The sequence below is a fragment of the Felis catus genome, chromosome C1 (genome assembly GCF_018350175.1).
Source record: "Felis catus isolate Fca126 chromosome C1, F.catus_Fca126_mat1.0, whole genome shotgun sequence".
Lineage (NCBI taxonomy): Eukaryota > Metazoa > Chordata > Mammalia > Carnivora > Felidae > Felis > Felis catus.
In genome coordinates, this window is record NC_058375.1 from 111,364,681 (window position 1) to 111,388,612 (window position 23,932).

The 23,932-nt window shown below is 51.7% G+C and overlaps 1 protein-coding gene and 1 long non-coding RNA gene across 7 annotated transcripts; one reads left to right on the plus strand and one right to left on the minus strand.

The window, feature by feature from the left end:
- Window positions 1-502: 502 nt before the first annotated feature.
- Window positions 503-12,287, minus strand: PROC (protein C, inactivator of coagulation factors Va and VIIIa). 6 transcript variants are annotated; one of them, XM_023259207.2, is made up of 10 exons: window positions 12,153-12,284; window positions 10,904-10,990; window positions 10,127-10,249; window positions 9,412-9,578; window positions 8,142-8,166; window positions 7,889-8,026; window positions 7,574-7,708; window positions 4,430-4,569; window positions 3,376-3,493; window positions 503-2,224 (listed from the first exon to the last, which is right to left on the minus strand). In XM_023259207.2, exons 1-10 carry the CDS (start codon window positions 12,196-12,198, stop codon window positions 1,647-1,649), a joined length of 1,557 nt encoding a protein of 518 aa, XP_023114975.1. In that variant the 5' UTR covers window positions 12,199-12,284; the 3' UTR covers window positions 503-1,646. The 6 variants fall into 6 exon arrangements, with proteins under 6 accessions (XP_023114975.1, XP_044889507.1, XP_044889506.1 ...); XM_045033572.1 differs by having other exon boundaries at window positions 7,574-8,026; window positions 10,904-10,994; window positions 12,153-12,287; XM_045033571.1 differs by having other exon boundaries at window positions 7,574-8,026; window positions 12,153-12,286.
- Window positions 10,141-23,204, plus strand: LOC111561831. Its single transcript, XR_002744743.2, has 3 exons — window positions 10,141-10,277; window positions 20,887-21,454; window positions 23,052-23,204. It is a non-coding gene; the product is annotated as an uncharacterized LOC111561831 (long non-coding RNA).
- Window positions 23,205-23,932: the final 728 nt, after the last annotated feature.

Here is a 23,932-nt window from a genome sequence, read left to right on the forward strand (position 1 = left end):
GCTGGCTCAATGCATTCATCAGGAAGTGGTTCCAGCCCTGGGCCTGGCTTCCTCCCACTCCCTAAATGTCCCATCTACTACCCCTTTGCTGCATCTGTTAGGAGATGGATCGTGCAGGCCCCTTCTCAGGCACGCCTCCTGGGGTGTCTGGTCTATAATAAGCAGCTGTGGCTCTGACAAGCTGGGTATAACCACAAGTCAGGGCCTCCTTCACTATTGACTCACTTGTGCTGTCCTTTTTCAGATTGCTGGTCTTCATTGTCATTGGTACTGAGGCTCAGAACTAGGGCCTATCCAAGCAAAAATGGCCCTTAAAGGCCATCTGGTCCGGTGGCTTTCAACCCCAGCTACACTTTTAAATAAGCTGGGGAGTTTTTAAATTATCAATGTCAGGGTCCCCCACTCTAAATCAGTTAAACCAGAATCTCTGAGGGGGCAACTGGATGTTTGGAAAAATTCCCCAGGAGGCTCAAACGTACAGCCAGGATTGAGAACCATTTAATGTTGTCATTTAATCCCTTTATTTTACTGATGCCCAGAGAAGAGAATAGCTTGGCCACAGCTACACAAAGAGTTAGACTCGTTGTATGACTTTAGGCCAATTGTCTCAGCTTCGTCTCACCTCTGTCCCTCTTTATCAAGTACATCCTTACTTATTTCTCTGTCTCATCCAGTTATGCCTATAAGGCTGGCTCAACACAGAGCCGCCTACTTACTGCTATTCATGCTCATGTGATTTTTTTTTTTTGAGGGAGAGAAAGTGCACGCACACAAGTAGGGTAGAGGGGCAGAGGGGGAGAGAGAGAGAGAGAGAGAGAGAGAGAGAGGATCTTAAGCAGGCTTCACACTCAGTGCAGAGACTGATACAGGGATGGATCCCACGACCCCGGGATCATGACCTGAACTGAAATAAAAAACCAGACACTCAACCAACTGAGCCACCCAGGCGCCCCTTTGCGAAATTGTTCTTAAACAGCTTCCTCAGCTGTGAGCTCATTCTGAGCTGAACCAACACCCTCTGAATCTCTGGCTACTTCCCCCACTGGGCTGATAATGGCCTCCATACCCAGCAAGTGCTCAACACAGCTGCCCTCCAAGAACAGTGGAGAACACACAGGGGCACAGGGGGGTTGGGAGTCAGGCCTAGATCTGAATCCTGATTCCACCATGTAACCCCTCCTAAACTTCTGTTTTCCCCTCTGTAATATGAGCTTAAAACCTCTACCTTCATTGTTGGGTGTACTGTAAAGCTCTGACTTCTAGATCTCTGCTTTGTGCAGTCTCCTTCCAAGGCCCTGGAAGGGGCTCCCACAGTTTTATGGTCACATTTTTTATTCTTTTTCATAGAGCTCCTCCCCCAAATGTTATCAGCCTCAGACCCCACCAAATTTGGCTCAGCTCTTCCCCACCCCACAGAGCTGAAAAAGACTGTGTTCATAAAGTGTGGGACATGCAGTAGATGTTCCACAAATGTTACTTCCTTCAGAACAGCCCAGAAAAGGGATGCAAAGAGAGACAGAACTATAGCTGGTGTGCTTGTTACATGTCCCCTTTAATGTCTCAACTGTTGCATTCAGCCATCCAGCCCCCCCACCCACCCCGTTCCACGAGTGGCCTCTGGGCTCCAGACACAAGCCTGAGGGAAGCTAAGGCACCTGGCCCTCAAGCGAGGCCTCCTCAGCTCTAATGTGGCTGTGGATCCAGTCAAGGTAGCGGCTGACTTTAGTGTAAACGCCATAATTGTGGAGGCGCCCACAGCCCTCACCCCAGCTCACCAAGCCCACCAGGAACGAGGTGCCGCGGAAGGATGCAACCATAGGCCCCCCACTGTCGCCCTCACAGGCATCCTGTGAGTCCCCAAGGATGCCCGCGCACAGCATGTTCTCAGAGATCATGTTGTGCATGGCATTGATGCACTCGTTTTGAGGGACCACAGGGACCTTGATGAAGTTGAGGACGAAGGTGCGGTTTCTCTTGGCCTCGCTGCGATGGCCCCAGCCAGTCACCACTGTCTCCTGGCCAGCCTGGGTGAGCTCGCGCTCCGCAAGGCCACTGTCAGGGAGGCAGATGGGCACGATGGTCTGTGAGAGGATGGCGGGCTGGGCCAGGCGGAGCAGTGCGATGTCATTGTCTGAGGTGCTTCTGCTGTAGTTGGGATGCATGAGGACCTCCTTGATGTCCAGGTCCAACTCCCACTTCTCCCTGCGCCGCAGGTCATACTCCCCTATGGGGCAAGGGGGGCAGTTGGAGTGGTTGGGGGCAGCACCAGGGTCCACGGCTGGAGCGGACGTCACGCATCCCAGGCACTGCCATGGGCGCCACAAATCTCATATCCCTGCCAGGTGTCGTCTTAAAGGGGTGGAAAGCTGGTTGGAATTGAGGCCTCACTCGATGGGGCAGGGAGGCCTGGCGGCCATGGGCAGTGAGCAGGGAGGCCAGGGACACAGAGAGGAGCCACAAAGGGTGTGTGGAGCTACTGTGGTGCAGAGACGCGCCTCTCCTGCCAGCACTGCCGGCCTGAGAGCAACGCAGCGACAAGCAACTGGGGGGGAGCTGACAGGGCAAGAACAGCAAGACACAAGACCCAGAGGGAAGAACCAACAGGACACAGGCTCTGCCGGGGAAGAAAGATCGGATCACACACCAGAGACAAGATCCTCCCCAGCAAGGCTGATGGCTCCTGGAGGGGCAGGGGCAGGGGAGTTGGAGATTCTAAGCCCAGTGCCACTGGAGGCCACTGGCCATTGGTTGTGTGGCAGATTATTGCAGGGAATGTGAATTGGTCATTCTCAATACAGCTTTTCCTTCTTTTTTCCGCATGGACAGTGGAGAGCCCCTTCAGAAACTGGTACAGAGTGGGGCCCGGACTCAGGGCCCTGGGGACCACTGCAGCTGCCTTGCTGTGGCAGATGCCAGAGTCTCTGCCACTCAACTCCATCAGCTTATCAGTCTGTGTGAAGCATGGCCCTGGAGCCAGGCCATGTAGATCCCTTGTGGGTGTCTGTACCTGACAGCACTGGACGTCCACACAGCCTGCTCCATGTGAGTGGGAGTGAAGAGGCGTGTGTGTGTGTGTATGTGTGTGTGAGACACCCCCCTCACTTTGCAAACACATGTGTGTAAGCACCTGGGCACCAGATTTGAAGAGAATCCCCACCTGCCATATACCAGGTGTCACTGCGTCTCAAATCCCACCAGGGGAGTGGCTTGGTCAGGGGAGCACTGAGGTCTCTTCTCCCCAGACACCTTCCGTGGAGCTCAAGCAGCCTCTTGTTCAAGCACCCCGAGGATCAGGGTCCCCAAACCTGGCCAGGCTGCTGGCACCACCCCTCCTGGAGGCCTCCGAGGCCCCTCCTGCCCAGCCCCAGTCCGTACCGAGCCTGACCATGAGCTTCTTAGAGTCTTCCATGCAGTGGGCCGCTGTCAGCACCCAGGACGTGTGGATGAGCACCGCCCCGCAGGCCAGCTTCTTCTTTGAGTCCAGCAGGATCACCTGGAATGGGAGTGGGCAGTGACATCACCACAACTACCCCTGACAGCTCCAGGCCAGGGCCCATGGCGTGCAGCACAGCCGTGGTTCTCAAGCCTGAGGTGCTGGCTGCAAAAGTGGATCTTTCCTGTTCCCTGGTCACACAGGCACAGACCCACGGCCCTTTGCTGGCATTTTCTATTTCTGCCTGTTTTACAGAGTTGGCCTGTTGTAGGGCCTCTCCCCCACCTTTGCCCATGCTGTTGCTGTAGTTATTCTCCACAGCACCCAGAGAGTTCTACTCACCCTTGGGGCTCAGGCTGGGACTCAAGTCCCCTGAGGAGCCTTTGAAGCCTGAACGGGGATCCCTTGGGGTTCCATCAGGTCCTGTCCCACTGGCCATCCTGGCTTTGGTCCCATTGAGTCGCTGTGTTTAGGAGCCTGACCCTCCCAGAATCTTTGAGCTCCCCAAGGCCTGCCAATCCCCTGCTTATTGATTTCTGTACCATCCAATGCCTGGGACCAAGTAAGTGTTAGCACCCACGGTGAGGCTGGAGCGGTATTCAGGGTCAACCATCCCTCCCACCTCTCTCCCAAGCAGAACACCTCTCTCACCTCTCCTCTCCCACCTCTCACCTCTCCAAGCAAAAACACCCTGGGCCTCCGCCTAAAATGCCACTGGCAGTGCATTATCTTTCTGGCTCTTTAGTAAAATGATGGCTTGCCTTCCTGTATGTCCACCACATGCCCCTGTGCTCAGCCCATCCAGCCCTGGCTGCTATCCCCCATCAAGTACCTCCAGCTTTCCCCCCAGCTTTCCCTGAAATGGCTCCGCCATTAGCACAGCCTCCCACCCCAAGCGAAAGCAGCATTTCCCCTCCCCATCTGGGCATCCTGAGTGGGGGAACTCCCAGCAGGGGATCTGTGATTCCTCACCCAAGAGGCTGCTTCTCCTCTCACCTGCCAGGGGCTCTCCCCCCATCCGGATAGCTTCCCATTGACGAGCCTTGGATCTATTTGGTCAGCTTGGCTTGTGTCACGTTTCACAGTCTTGCGCTTCTTCTCCATTCGCCTCCCTGGCCTCCCACAGGGGAACTTCACTGAAGTAGGGGAAGCTGGTGAGCTCTTGCCGGGGAATGCTCCCCCACCTTTGTCAACTTCCTGCCTGCAGCCTAGTTTGCCCCATTGTAGGGGTAAAGGCATATGTGATGCTTAGGGACCCAGTTATAGTAACTTGAAAATCCCCTCTGTTTGACTCTGGCAAGAGTCAGATCAAGCAGCATCACTACCCATCCGTGTGTCCTTGGTCAGGTTGTTAAACTTCTCAGAATTCCCAGGGCCACTGGGAGTAATCCCTGAGATACATAAGTAAAGTCTCATGCTGGGATGCCACCAAGCTCTTAACACAGGTAAGAGATTATGGGGAGGAAGTGGTGGGCGTTCCTGGAGAGCCCCCAAAGTAGCTCTGAGCACAGTCGTGAGATCCTCTGCCAAGGGGAGAGAGCATGTGATGGAGCATGGAGGGCTGGGAGGGCTGTCAGAGTCTGCTCATGATGGACCATGCATGCCAGGCTGAGAGATTTAGACTTGTAGGAGCAATGGGCAACCATCAGCAGGGGGATTGCATAGTGGCAGAGAATGAAGACAGCAGCAACAAAATTCCAGAAGCCAGACATGGTAGCTGACTTGGCTATCTGAGAAAGCAAAAATCTCAGCCAGTAATAGGGGATTCTAGGAGCTGACTGCTTTTATTACCAAACACCACCGCCCCCTGCCTCAGTGCTTCCGAATAACACAGTATAGGTAGGACTGCAGACAGAAATGCTGAGTTTGGAAAGGAAACTACTAAAGCCTTAGACCTCTGTGCCAACCCCCCAGTGGCTTGACTCTCTTCTCCAAGCCTGCAGAAGTCCATAGGGGTATTCTCTGCACAGGGGGAACCAGAGACTGTGCAGAGCCACAGGAAAGAGTGATGTGCAAGACTGACCAGAGGGAGTTACCCAGACATCTGCAGCTTCCCTGCTCCATTCCAGGGGGCTGGACTCTTCCCTGCTCTACTCCAGGGGGCTGGACAGCAGGCTGGACCCACCAAAACATGAACCTGGGGGATTCCTCTCAGGAAATGGCCTAAACACCTGAGGGGCTGGGCAGTAGGGATTCTGCCAGGTGACCTGGGCTTTCCAATGGCCTCATAGGAACACCCACAGGCCACCAGGTCCACCAGGCATTTCCTTGTAAGCTCCTGTGAATCTCTATTTCAAAATAAAAAGTGAGACATTTCTTCTAAGTAAATGGATTGGAATATAATGTTGTGGAACACTCCCTGAGAGAACACAAAGTCAAAGAAATGGAAAATAGAAGGATAATAAAATGAAAAGAGCAACCCAGAGGAAAAAGACCTGAATAATAGGATGTCCAAAAAGAGAGAACAGAGAAAGCAGCAGGGAGATTATCAAAGAAATAACTAAGGAAATGTGCCCTGAGGCCGAAGATATGGGTGCACCTAGGGCACTGTAGGTCGAATGACACAAGACCCATGGTGAGGAGCAACCTGCTGGAATTCATTATACCAGTTGTAAAACTCTCACTTCCTTGTACATATACAAAGTTGATAAAATGTGTAAGAAGGAGAAGCCAGAGGTATAAGGGGAAATGGGATGCCAGACTGGACAAGGTGTCTTTAGAAAATAAAGCCAGTGGGACCTCATCAAAATAAAAAGCTTCTGCACAGTAAAGGAAATAATCAGCAAAACTAAAAGGCAACTGACAGAATGGGAGAAGATATTTGCAAACAACATATCAGATAAAGGGTTAGTATCCAAAATCTATAAAGAATTTATCAAACCCAACACCCAAAAAACAAATAATCCAGTGAAGAAATGGGCAAAAGACATGAATAGACACTTCTCCAAAGAAGACATCCAGATGGCCAACCGACACATGAAAACATGCTCAACATCACTCATCATCAGGGAAATACAAATCAAAACCACAATGAGTTACCACCTCACACCTGTCAGAATGCTAACATTAACAACTCAGGAAACGACAGATGTTCGTGAGGATGTGGAGAAAGGGGAACTCTTTTGCACTTCTGGTGGGAATGCAAACTGGTGCAGCCACTCTGGAAAACAGTATGGAGGTTCCTCAAAAAATTAGAACTACCCTATGACGCAGCCATTGCACTACTAGGTATTTATCCTAGGGATACAGGAGTGCTGTTTTGAAGCGGCACATGCACCCCAATGTTTATAGCAGCGCTATTGACAATAGCCAAAGTATGGAAAGAGTCCAAATATCCATCAATGGATGAATGGATAAAGAAGATGTGGTATATATACACAAAGGAGAATTACTCAACAATCAAAAAGAATGAAATCTTGCCATTTGCAACAACATGGATGGAATTAGAGGGTATTATGCTAAGCGAAATAAGTCAGAGAAAGACAAATATATGACTTCACTCTATGAGGACTTTAAGATACAAAACAGATGAACATAAGGGAAGGGAAGCAAAAATAATATAAAAAGAGGGAGGGAGACAAAACATAAGAGACTCTTAAATATGGAGAACAGAGGGTTACTGGAGGGGTTGTGGGAAGGGGGATGGGCTAAAAGGGTAAGGGGCATTATAGGAATCTACTCCTGAAATCATTGTTGCACTATATGCTAAGTAACGTGGATGTAAATTAAAAAAATAAATTAAATTAAAAGAAAGAAAGAAAGAAAGAAAGAAAGAAAGAAAGAAAGAAAAAAGGAAAGAAAAAGGAAGGAAGGAAGGAAGGAAGGAAGGAAGGAAGAAAGAAAAAGAAAATAAAGCTAGCAGGAGTAGTGGAGGAAGATGCCAGAGGCCTGGCCCCCTACATCCGCTCACAGTTTGGGAGATGAGTGACTTATGGGCTCTTGCTCCTCCAGGAAATTGTCCCCAAGGTGAGCAGGGGTACCTGGAGGGAGGCAGGTAAGTGAGGAAAAGAGCAGGTGGGGGCACCCCCCAAATCTGGGACGGACCCCAGGACCGAGCACCCGGAGCAGGGGTGGCGCATTTCCTCGCTGGCTCCCCCGAAGCCTCCCCGGGCCGCCCCCTCCCCGGGTTGGGGGGCTCACCCGTGGGCTCGCACTGCAGGTGGTCGTCCCCCAGCTTGTAGCCCGGCGCGCAGCTGCAGCGGCGCCCGCCCTCCTCCTCCAGGCAGTAGTGCGCGCAGCCGCCGTTGTCCAGCGAGCAGTTGGAGAAGCTCACCTCTGCGCGGATAAGGGAGGGGGCGCCGGGAGGGCACGGTGGCGCGGCGCGACCGGCCCCCCCGCTCCGCGGGGGCCCCCTCCCTTTTCCCGCCCCCACCCTCTCCCCGCCCCGCGGGGCCCGACCGATCGCCCATACCCCCGTCCCCCCTCCCCGCCCCCTACCGCGGCCGGCCCTCTCACCGTATAGGCAGAAGCGGCCCTCCCAGCCCGGGTCGCAGTCACAGCGGAAGGCGCTGATGCCGTCGATGCAATTGCCGTGCCCGCAACACGGGCTGTCGCACGGGTGATCAGGGGGTGGGGCCGCGCACTGGTCCTCGTCTGCGACACGGCGAAGGGGTGTCACTGGTGCCGCCAGCCCGTCCCCGTCCCTCCTGCGGCCCAAAGAACCCGAGGGGGCACGGGCACAGCGGCCTGGGATGGAGAGCGCACTCACCGATGTACTTGGCCCAGAAGGCCAGCTGTGGAGAGAAGGGGCAGCATGAGGGGCCGTCAGCCCGTGTGTGCCTGGGGAGCCCGCGGGTCCCCTCCCGGGTCCCACCCAGGTGGGGCAGGGGAGGGAAAGGCTTGTCGGGCCGGTGGCCAGCCAGGGTAGGGCCACACTCCTCCTTGCCTGCACCTCCTTTGCCATCTCCACCCCACCTCCCATTCACCCCACCCTACCCCCTTTGCGTCTGGAAGCCTGCTCTCTGGACTGTCTGCTACCACAACAGCCTCTGTAGGGGAAGGGACCCCAAATCCCTCAGCAGGCTGCTGAGCCTCCTTCCTGCCCCATCACTCCTTTAGGCTTTTCTGGACTTCTCATGCTCATGGTCTTTCCCTAAGCCAGCTTCTCAAAGTTGAGACCTTCTGGGTTAGATGCTGATTGCTGGTTCGGAAGGTCTGCTGGTCTAACCAAGTTCCTGCTGCTGCTGGTCTGGGGCCACCACACCTGAGATCCACTGCAGGATGCCTAACACCAGCAGGCCCCTGCAGCAGTGGCTGTACTCTGTGGGGCCTGGGAGATCTTAGGGTGAGGTGGGAGAGCCATGGGAGGGATGTGATCTGCGCAGATGGTGGCTGCAGAAAGTCCTTTGGGCGTCAGCCGAGGAAGCCATTTGGGAAAAGAGGCCGTGGGGATCTAGGCCAGGAGGTAGCAGCCAAAGGGGCAGACCAGAGCTCCCCCTCAGCCTGGGAAGGCCCTACAGACAGCTCAGAAGGGGCCCCCTGGTGGCAGCACAACTCTTTGTCCTAGTAGTTCAAGTAGGCCGTTGGGGATGGAGGGTCTGAGTCCTGTATCAGAGAGCCACCTCTCTTACCAATCCATCCTTCTACCTTAGGGCCACCACAGAGTCCTGGGAGCCAGAGAGGACATGGGCTCTTCCCTCAGATCCCCTGAGCAATCAGATTTAGCCCCTTGAGAATTTGAACTGAGGCACAGAGCAAGTGCATGTGAACAGACATCAGAACAGACACCCTGATGGGCAGGTGCATGGCTGGAAGCAGAGAAGGTGGCATTTTGGCCACAGAGAACAGGCGAGGCAGTAGTGGCCAGTGGCGAGTGGCCAGAGAGCGGGCTGAACTTCCTGCAGTGGGACTGTTGTCCCAGCCTAAGGCTTCCCTGACTCCTAAGAGGGCCTCAGCAGTGGAGCCCCAGCTTGCCCATCCTGCAGGCCCCCGCCGGCCACCAGCCTACCCACCCTCTTCAGCCAGCGCTGCAGCCTTACTGTGTCATCCACATTTTGGAAAATCTCCTGGGCCTCCTCCAAGTCACAGATCTCCTCCACGCACTCCCGCTCCAGGCTGCCGGCCCGGAGCTCCTCCAGGAAAGTGTTGGCTCGCTTGCGGATCCGCAGCACCCGGTGGGAGAGCTCTCTGCTGGAGAACACTGAGTCTGGTTTGGGAGGAGGGGGAGCTCACTTTGGTGGAGGGGCCTGAGGTGGGTGGGTGCTGGGGTAGGGGCCGCACTGCAGGGAGCCCAGTGAAGCCAGGAGGGGTTTTGTCTCGGACCCTCCAGACTTAAGACCCCTTCTCCTCTGCCCTCTTCCTCCACAGGCAGCAGATGGCTGGCCTTGGAGGACAGAGGACTTGGCCACTCGTGTGCTGAGCCAGGCAGCCCTCCCTTGGGACCCAGCCTGAGCTCCATGTGTGACCTTGAGCGGGTGGCTTTGCCTCTCTAACCCTCAGTTTATTCATGCAAACATGAGGAATAATGGTGTCAGATGGCACAGGGCCTGACACAGAACTGAGCACCCAGTGCTACATGCTGCTGTTATTACCAAGACTGCAAAGTTCAGTCGGTGGCATTGCTCTCTGAGTACCCCTGTGCAATCCTGTGTTGATGCTGTCCCTCCTCCCTCCCCGCTCCTCCTTGACCTCCCTAGCAGGGAGGAGCACTTCCCAGCCTTCCCCTCAGGCAGGCACCACTGGAGGACTGCAGACCTGTCTCCAGAGCTCTGAGAGGTGTCTGTTGGGGACAGCTGGGATGGAAGGACCAGGTCAGGGAAGTGAGGAAGAGAGGCCGGAGGGGCTGATGCAAAGGCCAGGAAAGGAAGGCATCAGAGTCTGGACAGAGAAGCCAAGTGGACCACAGGTGAGAGTGAACCCCCCCCCCCCCCCACCGCCCCCGACCCAGGCAGATGAGCAGCTCAAGAACAGGCACAAATGCCAACAGTAGCTGGTGTGCCTGGGGCGAGGGCGACACGGGCAACTCATTCCCTCTCAGGCCTCAGGAGGTGCCCTGGCTTCCTTCTGTTGGCTGTGGGGGCTGAGGGAGGGGTGGGGCAGGGCTGTCACCTCTCAGGTCACTGCCTTGGAGGAGAGGCCGCCCTGCAGCTGGGTGGGGTGGTGGCCAGGCCTGGCTTTGGCTGTTGAGGGAGCAAGTACTTGGGTGGAGGGGAAAGGCCCCAGGGGACTCTATGGCCTACTCCTAGGCTGGAGGAAGGAGCTTTGGGACATGACCCCCAGGGCTAACTGCATCACAACAGTAGTCTGCTGTCACAGCTCCCCCCCACACCCCGCAGCCTCCACCCGCCAGGGAGTAGCTGCTGGGTTCCAACAGCTGGCCTGCAGGGGACTGTCAGTCACTTCCTCCCCATGTGTGCCTCTCACCTCCCCATGAGGCCCAGAGGAGATGCTGTGTGGTGTGAGGGCCTTGTGCGGCCCAAGAGGGCCTGTGAAGACCCGGAGGGTCCCAGGGAGGGAGTAGCGTGGCCTTACCAGGAGGAGCTGGTGTGGCGGAAGTTCCCCAGATGGTCACCAACAGGAAGAGGCTTGAGAGTTGCCACATTCTGAAGTTGCTGACACCTGTCTGAGGAGGACTCCTGAGCTTCCAGAAGCCCCACCAGCCCTGCTCTGCCTGCTGGTCGGCCCCCCAAATGGCAGCTGAATGCAAGGACTGAGGCTGGGGGGGTGGGTCCCTGTTCCCTAGACAGAGAACCACTGGCACCTCAGTGTCCTTGCCTATGTGGGGCTAAGGTCACAGCATTTCCCCAGAGTCTGAGGGATGAAGAGAAAAGGAAGAAAGGGCATGGAGTCCTGGGGAAGATCAAAGGTGACTCAGCACAAAAGGGCCATGGCAGCTGAGCCCAGAATGTTCCTGCCCTTCCTTGTCCTGTTCTTTGGTGAGGGTTAGGGGGTGGTGCCGTTGCTGATCTGATGGCCAGGCTAACATTTATTGGACATTCGTGGTGTTTTCCCAGCAATTGGTACATGGTTCAGAAGCCAGGCCACCAAGTCAGACCACTTGGTGCAAATCCCAGCTCCGGGACAGCAATACTGGGCAGGATACCTAACTGCTCCTTGTCTCAGTTTCCTCATTTGTAAAATGGTTAGAAAAGCTGTCATTTCTGCCTTATTGGGGTTACTGTGAGAATTAAATACAATGCTCTAAAGACAGGGTTTGTACACAGCAAACGCTCAGTAAATATCGGCTTAGACGAGTGAAGTAGCTTACTAAAAACCCACAGCCAGGACACAGCAGAGCTAAGACCTGGCCCCAGGCCTAGAATCCTAGCCCCTGCCCCAAACTACCGGCTGCCCTACAAAGCCCCAGAAGTAGCCCTGCCAGCTGGAAACCTAGGAGCGAGCCCTCCACTGCCTCCAAGCCCCAGGGGTAGGCCTGCCTGCCCCATCGGCAACCTCCCCCACTCCCTAGGTTTAGAGGTGGGGGTGAGGTGGGGGAGGACAGCTCCTGGGATCCAAGCTGCCCCTGACGTTGTCCTTCGTCCCTGGAGGCCCTCTGACGACTTCTCCTTGCCTCAGAGTCTGGGAAGAAGACCCCTTGGAACTGTGGCACCCAGGCCTGAGGAATGCCAGCAAGCGCCCAGGCCGGCCTTGTGGCAGAGCCCTGATTTCCCATTAGCCCAAGCTCTAGCCAGCCTCTCGAACCCTGGCTGGAGGATTCAGACTTCACATCTGCCCATCCCTCCTCCACCCCCCTCACAGACCTGCCTCGAAGGGGACTTACTGGGGTGGGCCAGGGAGAAATTGCAAGGTCGCCGTCCTGCCGCCATGACAGTCTGGACCTCGAGTTAATCCATAACCGCAAATATTTGCTTGGCCCTCAGTGCTGAGGCCACCCCCTCCACAGATAAACAAACAGGCTCCCAGCTCAGGATGGCCTGGTTTGCCCAAAGCCCACCTTTGTCCACCAATTGGTGCCAACCAGGAGGGAGGGAGCACTTGTCAAGCTGTCTCCAGATGTGGTCTCATTTTGGCCTCACAGTGGCTGCCTAAAGGAGGGACCTTGTCCTTATGTTGCAGATGGGGACATTTTTACCCAGATATATTGCAATTTTCTCCAGACCAGCGCAATTGGTAATGATCCCATATTTCACCAAATCTAGGATGTCATTAACTGTAAGATGCACCTATTTTATGTGCTAGTATAAAAGGGGGAGAAAAACACTGTCAATTACATAGTGATACACTATCCCAATTTCCAATTTTTCGTGCTGAAAAGATAAGCCTCTCAGGGTCCCTACCACGTGAGTGCCAGGCACTGGGCTAGACCCTCAGCTCCAGTCACCCCTATAGCTGCCCCCTACAATGGCACATGGCTACTCTTATAATCTCTCCTTTGCAGATGAGGACACTCAGAAATCTCTTATTCGTTGCCCAAATTCACCAAGCTGCTAAGTGGCAGACCTGGAGTAGACTCAGGTCTTTCTGGCACCTCTTGGCTGCTTTTGTAAACAAGTGAGAAAAACAGACTGGGTCCCAGAAAGGCTGTTAGGATGCTGGGAAAGAGCCCTGGCGCTGGTCCTTAAGCCTTCCAACATTTATTAGGCATCTCGCTTCCCTGCATGCACCATATGGGACATGCACCCATTTCTCCCATATCCAACTGGCTACCGGAGGACTTGACCACACCCCTCAAAGCTGGAGCCCCTGCAGGGGGCATGTGACCCTGCCCCTGTTGACCTCTGGGACTGCACAGGAAAGTCACCTGACCCGGGGGTCGATCAGATTCTCTACCTCGGTCCCAGGAGTAGGGCCTCCGAACTCTCGTTCCACTGTGAGCACTGGCCTGGGCGTCCGTGTCTGGGCCTAAAGCAGAGGAAGCTGAGGAGGAGGAAGATACAGATGAGTGAGAGAGGCAGAGACAGGAGACCTTAGACACCGAGGAAGCTGAGGGAGCAGCAAGGCGAGGCCCCTACCTCCTGAGTGGGCACATCCTGGCTTTAGGCTCTTGAGGGTCCTCTCCTCTCCTAGGAAACCCCCCTCTTTCCTTAACTTCCCTTAAATTGACTGGGGCAGCTCTGGATCCTACCATGGGAGGCCACCTAGACGGGTGCAGCACCATGCCTGGGCTGTGGGGCTACAAGCCCTCGTGCTGCCCACACAGCCGCTTGAGAAGGCAAAGAATGGGGTGAGGGGAAACCGGCACAAGCTGGGGTGGCCAGGGAAGGCTGCTGGAAGAGGTGGGGCTTCAGCTGGAGGTTACAGGACTGGCAGGACCCTGGTAATGGAGGAAGGGCCCTCAGGAGGAGAGGGAGAGGGGGCAAGGAGACAAACAGCAGGGGAGGTGCTGGCATGGGGAGGGGTGGAAGGGAGGGGGAGGAGGAGGAGGGAGTAGAACTTGGAAGGGAACCTGTGGGAGTGGAGAGCCAGTGGCCATGTGGGAGGGTCTGTGGCAGCTGCTTTGAGAAGGGGACACGCGGTCCTCAGGACTCAGCAGGAAGCACGGAGACCATATGCTTGACCACATGAGAGGGTGGAGCGCGCCCCGTCCTTGCTCTGGTGTCGCCCTTCTAAGTGCACACTGTTCTAGGCTGGCCTCTCCTCCACTCCGCTTCCTGCTGCCCCCCAGCGCCAGGCACAGTGGGTGTTCACTGAGACCCCCCCCTCCTTCCCTGCCCCACCAGACTCCTCACCTGCCACTTGTCCCCCCCCCCCCCCCCCCCCAGCTAGCAAAGACGGTCATTGCCGGGTGAAGCCTACCTAGGGCGCCCACGCTGGTCCTGAACGTGGAGTGGATAAGGGCCCCCCTGCCTGCTGTGCTCACAGCCCCACCCACCCGGAGGCCCAAAGCCCTGGCTCCCGGGAGAGCCAAGGCAGCTGCGGTGGGACAAGTGAAGGATGCAGGGACCTGCGGAGGCCCCGAAGGCTGCCCAGAGAAGGGCAGGAGGTTCTTCACGCTTGTCCACCTGCTGGGGCACCGCGGTGGGGGAGCCTGCCTCCTGGGCTCCTCGCTGGCTGGCAGCGCAGGGGACCCGGACGGCCTCCCTGGAGGGGGGAGGGTCCCCACCATCAGCTAGTCCCTGAGTTGTGCTGGCTGAAAGGCCGCCATCACTTGAGGAATGCTGCCACGAAGCCAGGGGTCAGTGCTCCAGGAAACCGGTTTCCATCCGGGCCGCTCCTCTGGTCCCGAGGGAGGGTCCAGGCCGCTGTTCCAAGGGGCCGCCTGGCCTGGCTTGGGGGGCACTGCCGATTTGCCTTGTCGCCGCCGGGGTGTTCCTTCCCAGGTGTGAGTCACCCCTGTTGGCCCGAAGTCAGGCTGACTCCAGATGCTACAGCATCACAGCCGTGAATGAGAGAGCGAGGAAGGACCTCCGTTGGCAGGGTATTCGCTGCATTTGTGAGGACACAGGCAGAGACATAAGAAGCAAAGGTGTGTGGGGCTGGGCGGGGCGGGGTGGGGGGGGTGGCGCAAAACCATGAGATGGCCTCCAGCATGGTCATCCTCGGGGTCAGGCGCATACGGGTTTAAACTTCATCTTGGTTCCCTCAGCCTCAATTTCCACATCCGTAAAATGAGGCCAAGACTAGTGTGCACCTCAGGTGGTTGGTATGAGGATTGAATTAAATATTTTCTACAAGGTGGACAGAGACTTTGGTGGTCAGTCAACACCAATGTCCTCTCTTGGCTCCCCCCAGTATCCTAGAGAGACAGTGAGGTGTCACGTGAAGCTTGTGAGGATCAGAACCCTGGTGAAAGTGGGTGTCCCTGTTGATAAGTGCCTGTGAAGGTGTGCAGGAGGTGGGGCAGGAGAGGCAGGACAGGGAGAGGCAGGGACAGCTGCCCTGTGTGGGGCAGCTCAGCAGCGATGGGCTCAGAGCATCCAGAGGCCCCAATCTCCCCGGGGCTGGGGCGTACTCTTCCAGAGCACTGACTCTGACTCTCTGACCTGCATGGGTGGCAGAACCCAACCTGAGCTACCCCTCCTGACCAGAGGGGCGGGATGGAGGCTCATGGGACTGCTGCAGGCTCTCGCCAGCTCCCGGTGTCTTATCCCTTCCCTCCTGCAGGAAAGCCTTGGAGCTGCTCAGGGCTCAGCCCAGGTCAGGCAGGGAAGAGAGAAACTGGACAGGCCCTGGGGAGCTCCCCTTTAAGAAGTGGAGATGGACGGATGCAGCCTGATGTCAATGGCACAATGACTCACAGATTCTTTAAAAAAAAAAAAAAAAAAAAAGTTTGAGGAATAATTTTCATACAATAAAGTTAGCTTTTTATATTTTTTTAAAACATTTATTTATTTTTGAGAGAGAGACAGTGCAAGTGGGGAAGGGGCAAGGAGATGGGGAGACACAGAATCCAAAGCAGGCTCCAGGCTCTGAGCTGTCTGCACAGATCCTAGCAAAGGCCTTGACCTCACGAATCGCAAGATCATGACCTGAGCCGAAGTCGGTCGCTTAACCGACTGAACCTCCCAGGCACCCCCGTTCTGTTTGTTTTGACAAATGTATGTAATAGTGTAACCACCACAATTATGATATGGGACATTTCTGTCACCCTGAAAATTCCCCTGTGCCCCACCAGCAGCCTCTGGCAACCCCTGATCCGGACTCTGTTTTTTCTAGAATGGCATATAAATGGAGTCCTACAGTATGTAGACTTTACGACTGGCTTCTATCACTCAACATAAAATAAAGCTTTTGAGACTCTTCCATGTGGATATGGGTATCACTAGTTTCTGTAGCTGAGTAGTTTCCATTATATGGATATACCACAGTTGGTTACCCATTCACCACTTCTTGGCTATTATTTATTTTTCTTAATTTACATCCAAATTCGTTAGCATATAGTGCAACAATGATTTCAGGAGTAGATTCCTTAGTGAGTTCTTAGCTATTATTAATAAAACTTCTAGAACATTCATGTAGAGGACTTAGTGTGGCTATGTTTGCGTTTTTCTTGGGCAAATATGTATAAATGGGACTGCTGAGTTATGGGTAAGTACATGTTTACTTTTACTAAAAAACAAAAACAGGAGCACCTGGGCGGCTCAGTTGGCTACCTTTGACTCTTGATTTCCGCTCAGGTCAGGATCTCCTGGTTTGTGAGTTCAAGCCCCGTGTTGGGCTCCACAGAGCCTGCTTGGGATTTTCTCTCTCTCTCTCCCTCTGCCCCTCCCTCCCATCTCTCTCAAGAATAAATAAATTTTAAAAAATACTGTTAAATAAAGTGGCCATACCATTTCGTGTTCCCACACGCAAAATATGAGTGTTCTAGTTGTTCTGCGTCCTTCCCAGAACTTGGCGTGGTCAGCTTTTGGTTTAATTTTGTTATTTTTAGTCATTCTACTGGTGTGTGGTAGTATTTCATTTCATTTCCCCGATCACTAATGATGCTAAGCATTAAAAAAAATAATTAAAAAAAAATAGCTTGCTGGGATTTTGAATGGATTGAGTTGATTCTATAGAACAATCCAGGAAGAACAGACATCTTAAGAATGGTCTTCTGATCTATTAGTGTCGTATTTGTCCCCATTTACTTAGGTCTTTGTTAATTTCTCTCACCAGCGTTTGGTAGCTTTTAGCATATAGACCCTGAACATATTTTGGTAAATTTATCACTACTTATTTTGTGTTTTTAAAAATGCTATCATAAATGGCATTTTACATATTTCAATTTAAAACTGTGTGCTACTGGCATATAGAAATACAATTGATTTTTTTTTATTGAGACTGTTCAGTTTTATTTAGATAAAACTAACATATAACATTATATTAGATAAAGGCATACAATATGATTTAATATATGTATACATTGCAAAATGATCACCACAGTAAGTTTAGTTGACGTCCATCACCTCACATGGATATAATTTTTTTTCTTGTGATGAGAATTTTTTAAACCTACTGCCTTCGTGACTTTCATAAATACAATACAGAATGATTAGCTATGGTTACCATGTTGCACATTACATCCCAGAACTTATTTATAGCTGGAAGTTTGTACCATTTGACCACTGTACCCCTCACCCCCACCTCTGGTAACCAATAATCTGTTTTTTTAATCTTTGAGTTCAGTTTTTTTAGATTCTACATGTAAGTGAGATCATACAGTATTTATCTTAGACTTATTTCCTGATTCGACAAGCATGTGCTGGGGTGACCAGCCATCCCAGTTTGTCTGGGACTGTCCCGATTTTAGCACCAGAAGTCCTACATCTGGTAAACTCTTCCCTGGGATGAGAAAAGTCCCAGTTTTCAGTGACAGATACAGAAAGTTAGGGAAAAGGTACAAAATGCAAAGGTGACCACAAAAAAGAGGGGCTGAAGGTGATACTGGTTGTTGTACCAAATGGATCCAGGACTCCCCCAGTTTCTGCTGCTGACGAGGACAACCGTGACCTCTACGACCTGCGGTTAATGATCACGCATCACCTATTATCACATCACCCTGGTGATGACCTAAGTGCACTGTAACTGGGAGCACAGACATCTGCTCTGCCTGTGAGTTAACTATCACGCTGTGTATCTACACAGTGCTAGTTTGATCTTGACGTGGTGAATATTGTGACCATATTTTTTTTTAAGAGTTCAGATAATGAAAATGAGAATGATTACAATATCAATGCCAGCATGAACCAGACGTCAAGGTTATTTGGAAAGCTAAGAGATTGTGTTATTTTAATGGCAGCTGGATAAGGGAGGTAAATCATCAAAAAGGGCATACTGCACCAAATGGAGAGAGGAATTTGGGAGTGAGCATGGTGGACAAAGGAATGTAAAAGATGATTCTCACAGGTCCTCAAGGAAACAGGCAAGTAATTCTAAATTAATCAAAAGAGGTTTTTTGGGTTTTTTTTTTTTTTTTTTTTTTGGTCTCCCCCAAAGACCTCAATTCTCAATTGAAAATAGTGGCTGCTTGGGGCACCTGGGTGGCCCAGTCGGTTGAGCATCCAACTCATGGTTTCAGCTTAGGTCATGATCCCAGGGTTGTGGGATGGAGCCCTGGATCAGGCTCCGAGCTGAGTGTGGAGCCTGCTTGGGATTCTCTCTTTCTCTCCCTCTGCCCCCTCTCCCCCTCAAATTAAAAAAAAAAAAAAAGTGGCTGCTGAATTAGCATGGGCATACCATATGAATGAATATATTGCTCCTTTGATTGTTCTATGACACCGAGTAAAGTTACATTTCCTCATTCAGAGGCTGCACCTGAAATATCCTGTGGGTGAACCACAGATAAAATTTTGATAACAGATGTGTTGCCCCTTTACAGGGCAACAATCATGCTTTCCATAGTATACAGAGGACTGAGTCCAACCATGGCAATAAAGAAAGGTTCTCCTACTCTTAAGCACTTTGATTTGAAAAGTGGAGTTTCAAATGGTCTTTTTGATTTCCGGGAAGATTTTAATGAAACTTCAGGAAAAAAATTTTAAATGTTGATGATATACAAAGGAAGCACTGCTTCCCTGCACATTTGACAGACGGTGCGAATGTCAATTTTTGCAAATTCTGCTCAGGCTATGAACCATTACCAAAGAAAATGAAAAGGTCTTACCTGCCGAATGTCCTGCACACATGGGTAATGGAGTGTGGTTTGCTTCCTGTGATATTGAGGCTTTCCCAATGAAAGGTTTGGTTATTTCTCAGTTTCTTCAAAATATGCAAAAGCACTTAATGAGCTATTTGATGTTCTAGAAGTGGAAGGAGATGGTCTCCTTTACACATATGTGCCTATGAGAGGGCTGTCATCGCCGCCAGTCATGGAAGAGATCTTAAAAAGTTAGGCTACCATCAAATCATATTTTCAAAGTGTAGGACAAGAAGAATGTCCTCTAATTTGAAAACATATTGAGAATGAGAATGGAGAAAAGGATTGCATTCAAGTGGAAATTTACAAATGGTTCTTTCCAAAACTGATGATCTTTGAAGAGGCCAGAAGGATCCTGAAAAAGGATGAACTGACAGCACCTGAGGTGTTCAATGTTCTGTGTAGGAAATAACAAAAACTCATGTAATAAAAAAATGACTCAGATTTGGGGAAGTAAAACAAAATGTCACTGGAAGAGGACAACCAATTTAAACAGGACTTTCTCACTTCTTTACTAAGACTGGAATTTGTAATCCAACTTTAATATCATAAGCTCAAATATCTCTGCTTTAAAACCATTTTCACACACAGAGAAGGAGAGAGAGATTACAAAATTACATTTTGTAATTGTATGACACGCAGGGTGCTTCAAAATGTTTAAAAAGGATGCAACTTTAGGTGTTGAATTTATTGATGCAAAGGGGCTGACAGAACAGCTGGTCTACAAAACCAGCCTACAGATACAAAGAGGATGGGCATTTTTGGAGAGCTGGAAGCTAATCCCTACAAGTCTAAAAACCTGCTGTTGTTAGTAAGATCTAAAGTATTCCATGCTCAAATGATTTCGTTGAGAGGATCGGTACCTTGATGCCATCACACTGGACTGACAGCACGCATTAGTGTAACGTGGGCTTAATAAACGCAGCACTACAAGTCAAAGCATATGATGTTTGGCCATACCTAGTTAGACCACTACATAAAAGAAGGGTTTCCTAAAGGCTGCCGCAAGAAAACAGAAAGAGGTAAAAATATCCACTGCATCATAGGACAGAAATATCATTGCTATTTTTAGTTAAATATTGGTAATCTGTTTAATTAGTCCTACTGTACTTACATTCTCCTCTTAAAAAGTCTTACATGTATGTATCTTTTTTTTTAATACTTTATTTTTGTCGAGTAGTTTTAGGTTCATAGCAAAATTGAAGGGAAAGTACAGAGATTTCCCATATACCCCCCCAACTCTCCACCCCCACTGCATAGCCTTCCTGCCCCCCCATCACCATCTCCACCAGAGTGTACATTTGTTAAACTAACGAACCTACCTTAACATCATAATCAGCCAAAGTCCTTAGTTTACATTTGTGTTTCCTCTTGATGTGGTACATTCTAGGGGTTTGGACAAATGCATAATGACATGTGTTCATCGTTATAGTATCACACATGGTATTTCCACTGCCTGAAAATCATCTCTGCTTCATCTATTTCTCCCTGCCCTGCCCCCCACCCCACCCCCAACTCCTGGCAGGGGTTTTTCACTGTCTCCGTACTTCTGCCTTTTGTAAATTATCATAGAAGAATGCCATGGAATCATACCATATGCAGCCTTTTACATGTATGTGTCTTAATACAAATTTTAAGTATCCAATAATGAGTTAAAATAAATTGCTGTATCAGAGAATAAAAACATCATATAACTATTTTTGTATTTCTCACAAAGTAGTCCTACTACTATTAATTGCCATTAATAATCCTATTGTTCTGTCTAAATAATAGCATTTATGTAACACAAAAGTAAATAATATAGGATATATCATTTCCAGTAAATACCGATTTTTCACATTTCATATTTATGATTCTAATAAATGATTCCAAATCATCTATTTTTCATATTTCTATGTTAAAGTAATACATACACACGTATAATTATTTTTTACAGATTATCACGGGTTGAGGAGTCTGGTACGGCTGGGCCCCAACGTGGCTCTCTAAAACTGTTCACGCGAACACACGTCCCACCTCCTCCTCGTCTGAGTTCCGTTTAACGCTAGGGATGCAGAGCCTACTAAGACCCGGCCGCCATCCCCAAGAGGCTCACAGTGGCGAGGGAGCCAGACCCATAACAGGCCGGCCGAGAGCCAGGCCGAAGGTGCCAGGACGGAGGTGGCCCAGGTAACTTGGCCCCAAAAAGGCCCTCTGGGAAGGCTGCCTGGAGGCGGCGGGGCCGGACCTCGGGTCGCGGGCGTGGGAAGAGCGGAGGAGCGCGGCACGCCGGCCTCTCCGGGCGGGAGAGAACGGACTCGCGCGGCCGGGTCTCCCTCCCCGCCCCTGCCATCCCCCGGCGCCCCGGGTCCCCCGGGCCATCCTATGCCCGGGCTCCGCGCGGGTCGGAAGCCAAAGACGGAAGGGCCGTCCTGCGGCGGGGCGTCCTCTCCCGTCGCCAGCGCGGCCGCCGACCTCGTCGCCAGCAAGCCCGGGGCCCCGCCGCCCTCCCGCTGAGTCAGCCGGTGAGTCAGCGCCCCCTGACCGCGCCGCGTCTGGGCCGGGGTGAGGGCCGCAGGGCGGGGGCGGGGAAGAGAGGGAGGTAGAGAGGAGGCGGGGAGGAGGGCGGCGGGGAGGGAGGGAGGGAGGGGGGAGGAAGGTGGCGGGAGGGGAAGGGGGGAGAGGGAGGGAGGGGTAGGGAGGAGAAGAGGATGGGGAGGAGGAAGGAGGGGGAAAGGGTGGAGGGAAGGAGGAAAGGAGGGAGAGAGGGAAGGGAGGAAGGGCAATGTCCAAAGCAAGGGTTCGCCACCTTTGGCCTGCCGGCCAAATCTGGCCTGCCTTGTTCTCGTTCAGCTCAGGAACCAAGAATGGATTGTACATTTTGTTATTGTTGAAAAATACCACGAGATTAGTATTTTGTAACAAGTGAAAATTATATAAAATTCAAATGTCAAATTTCAGCGTCCATGAAAAGTTGTACTGGAACAGCAACGCTCATGTGTTACATCTGTCCATGACTGCTTTCAGGACATTGGTACTGGGCAATTATGACAGACTGTATGGCCCCCAAAGCCTTAAGTGTTTACTAGGTCTACCTTTACACGCTTGCGGTCCACATTCCAGGGGTGCTCAAGGCCCTGGCTCTTAATTAAGGCAACACTGTCCTTGGAGAGCACATTCTGGGGCGGGTGGGGGATTCCCACCCTGGGGAGCCATTCCAGCCCTCTAAGCCTTACCCCAGTGTTTGTCCACCCAGCAGGAGAGCCTTTCACTGGCCTCAGGCCACCTTCTGTCCTCGCTGAACTTGCTGTGCCCTGGGGCAGGGGCCTCCTCCCTGCAGCCTGGGCACCCAGGATTCTTCTGTACAGTCTTTCAGAGCTCTACCCTATGTGGTGTGATGGGGTCCCCTGGGACCACACGCTTGCTTGGAGCTAAGCCTTGTGCTCCTGGTTACCCATTAACCAGCTTAGTCCTTACACAAAGTTTCAGGGAAGTCAGGCCTGCACATTTATTGCCTTGTTGCTCCCAGGAACTCTGACAAGCCCCATCACCTTCAGCCTGCGGCTGACTGTCTTGGTGATCCAGGTTCTGGCTTTAGGCCAGTTGTGGCTTAAGGCAGTGTTTTTGCAATTTTTTTTTTTTTTTTAAACCTTCGTCCTCAGTAAGAAATACATTTTACATTGCAGCAAAGTTTCACAAAAAGGTTAAGTTTCACCTATTACAGGTGATTACTCCTACCATCGTCTGTTCCCCTCTTCTGTTTTTTTGCAAATGACGATCATCACGGGGTGCCTGGGTGGCGCAGTCAGCCAAGTGTCCAACTCTTGATTTCGGCTCAGGTCATGATCATGCTGTTGGCAGGTTCAATCCCCACATCAGGCTCTGTGCTGACAGCAAAGCCTGCTTGGGATTCTGTCTCCTGTCTCCCTCTCTCTCTCTCTGCCCCTCCCCTGCTTTCTCTCTTTCTCTCTAAAAAATAAATAAACATTTAAATAATAAATTAAAAAATAAAAATGAGCATGAAACACTAAACTGATTTTATGACTCACTATAGGGTGCAAGCTGCAATACGAAAGACGTGTTTGATGGTATCCAGACATAGCTGTCTTTTCTCTTTTTCAGCACAAAGCACAGCAGCAGAAAAGGCCTCCTTCACCTGTTGGCAGAGGCTTCCTGGCTCTCAGTCTTCATGACTCCCCTAGATGCCCTTGACCTAAGAGAGAGCTCTCAACTTCCATTTATTGAACAATAAATACACATACCTGTTTGTTTCTACCTGACGTGCATTTACCTGGGGGTGGGAGAGGAGGGGAGGAATTGGGGACCAGGACTTACTCTTCACTCTACCTAAGTGCTGTTTGAATTCTGTCACATACGTATTAATTTAAATTTTTTATTTAAAATCATTTCAAGTTGGGGCACCTGGTGGCTCAGTCAGTTAAGCCGCGGCTCTTGATTTTGGCTTAGAAATCTCACGTTTTCAGATCAAGCCCCTTGTGTCGGGCTGTGTGCTGATAGGGGAGCCTGCTTGGGATTCTCTCTGTCCCTCCCCTACTCTTGACCAAGGGCCCTTGAGCAAGTGGGGTCTTTCTCTCTCTCTCAAAATAAACAAAAAGAAAATAAAACTACATTAAAAAAAATAAAAATAAAAACATTTCAAAATAAAAATAAAAACATTTCAAGCCTACAAAAAGGGGTCCGGAACACATGTAACAGTGCTGTACTCACCACCAAGTTCATGCATTCTATCTTCCTCTCACTCCATCCTCCCCACCCCCCCCCCCCCAACCTGAGGAGGGTGACCTGAGGAGGGTGACCTCCTCAGGTCACCCTCAGCATTCCACCACCCCCCCACCCCCCCCCCCCACCCCCAGTGAAGGAAGCCTCAGAATACTTAACATTCCCAGCAGTGGGCAGTGCTGACAACTGATCATGTCAGAAGTTTAGTTGGAAGTTATTTGCCATCCTGTAGTCTGTCCCCTCTTGACACTGGCTACCAGCAT

Coding starts and splice junctions, on each gene's coding strand:
- PROC (XM_045033571.1), bottom strand. CDS start 12,198: ATGGCGGCAGGACGGCGACCTTGCAATTTCTCCCTGGCCCACCCCA. Junction 8,167..9,411: donor TCCAAAATGTGGATGACACA/GTAAGGCTGCAG, acceptor TTCTCTCCACAG/CTGGCCTTCTGGGCCAAGTA. Junction 2,225..3,375: donor GAAGCTCATGGTCAGGCTCG/GTACGGACTGGG, acceptor CTTGCCCCATAG/GGGAGTATGACCTGCGGCGC.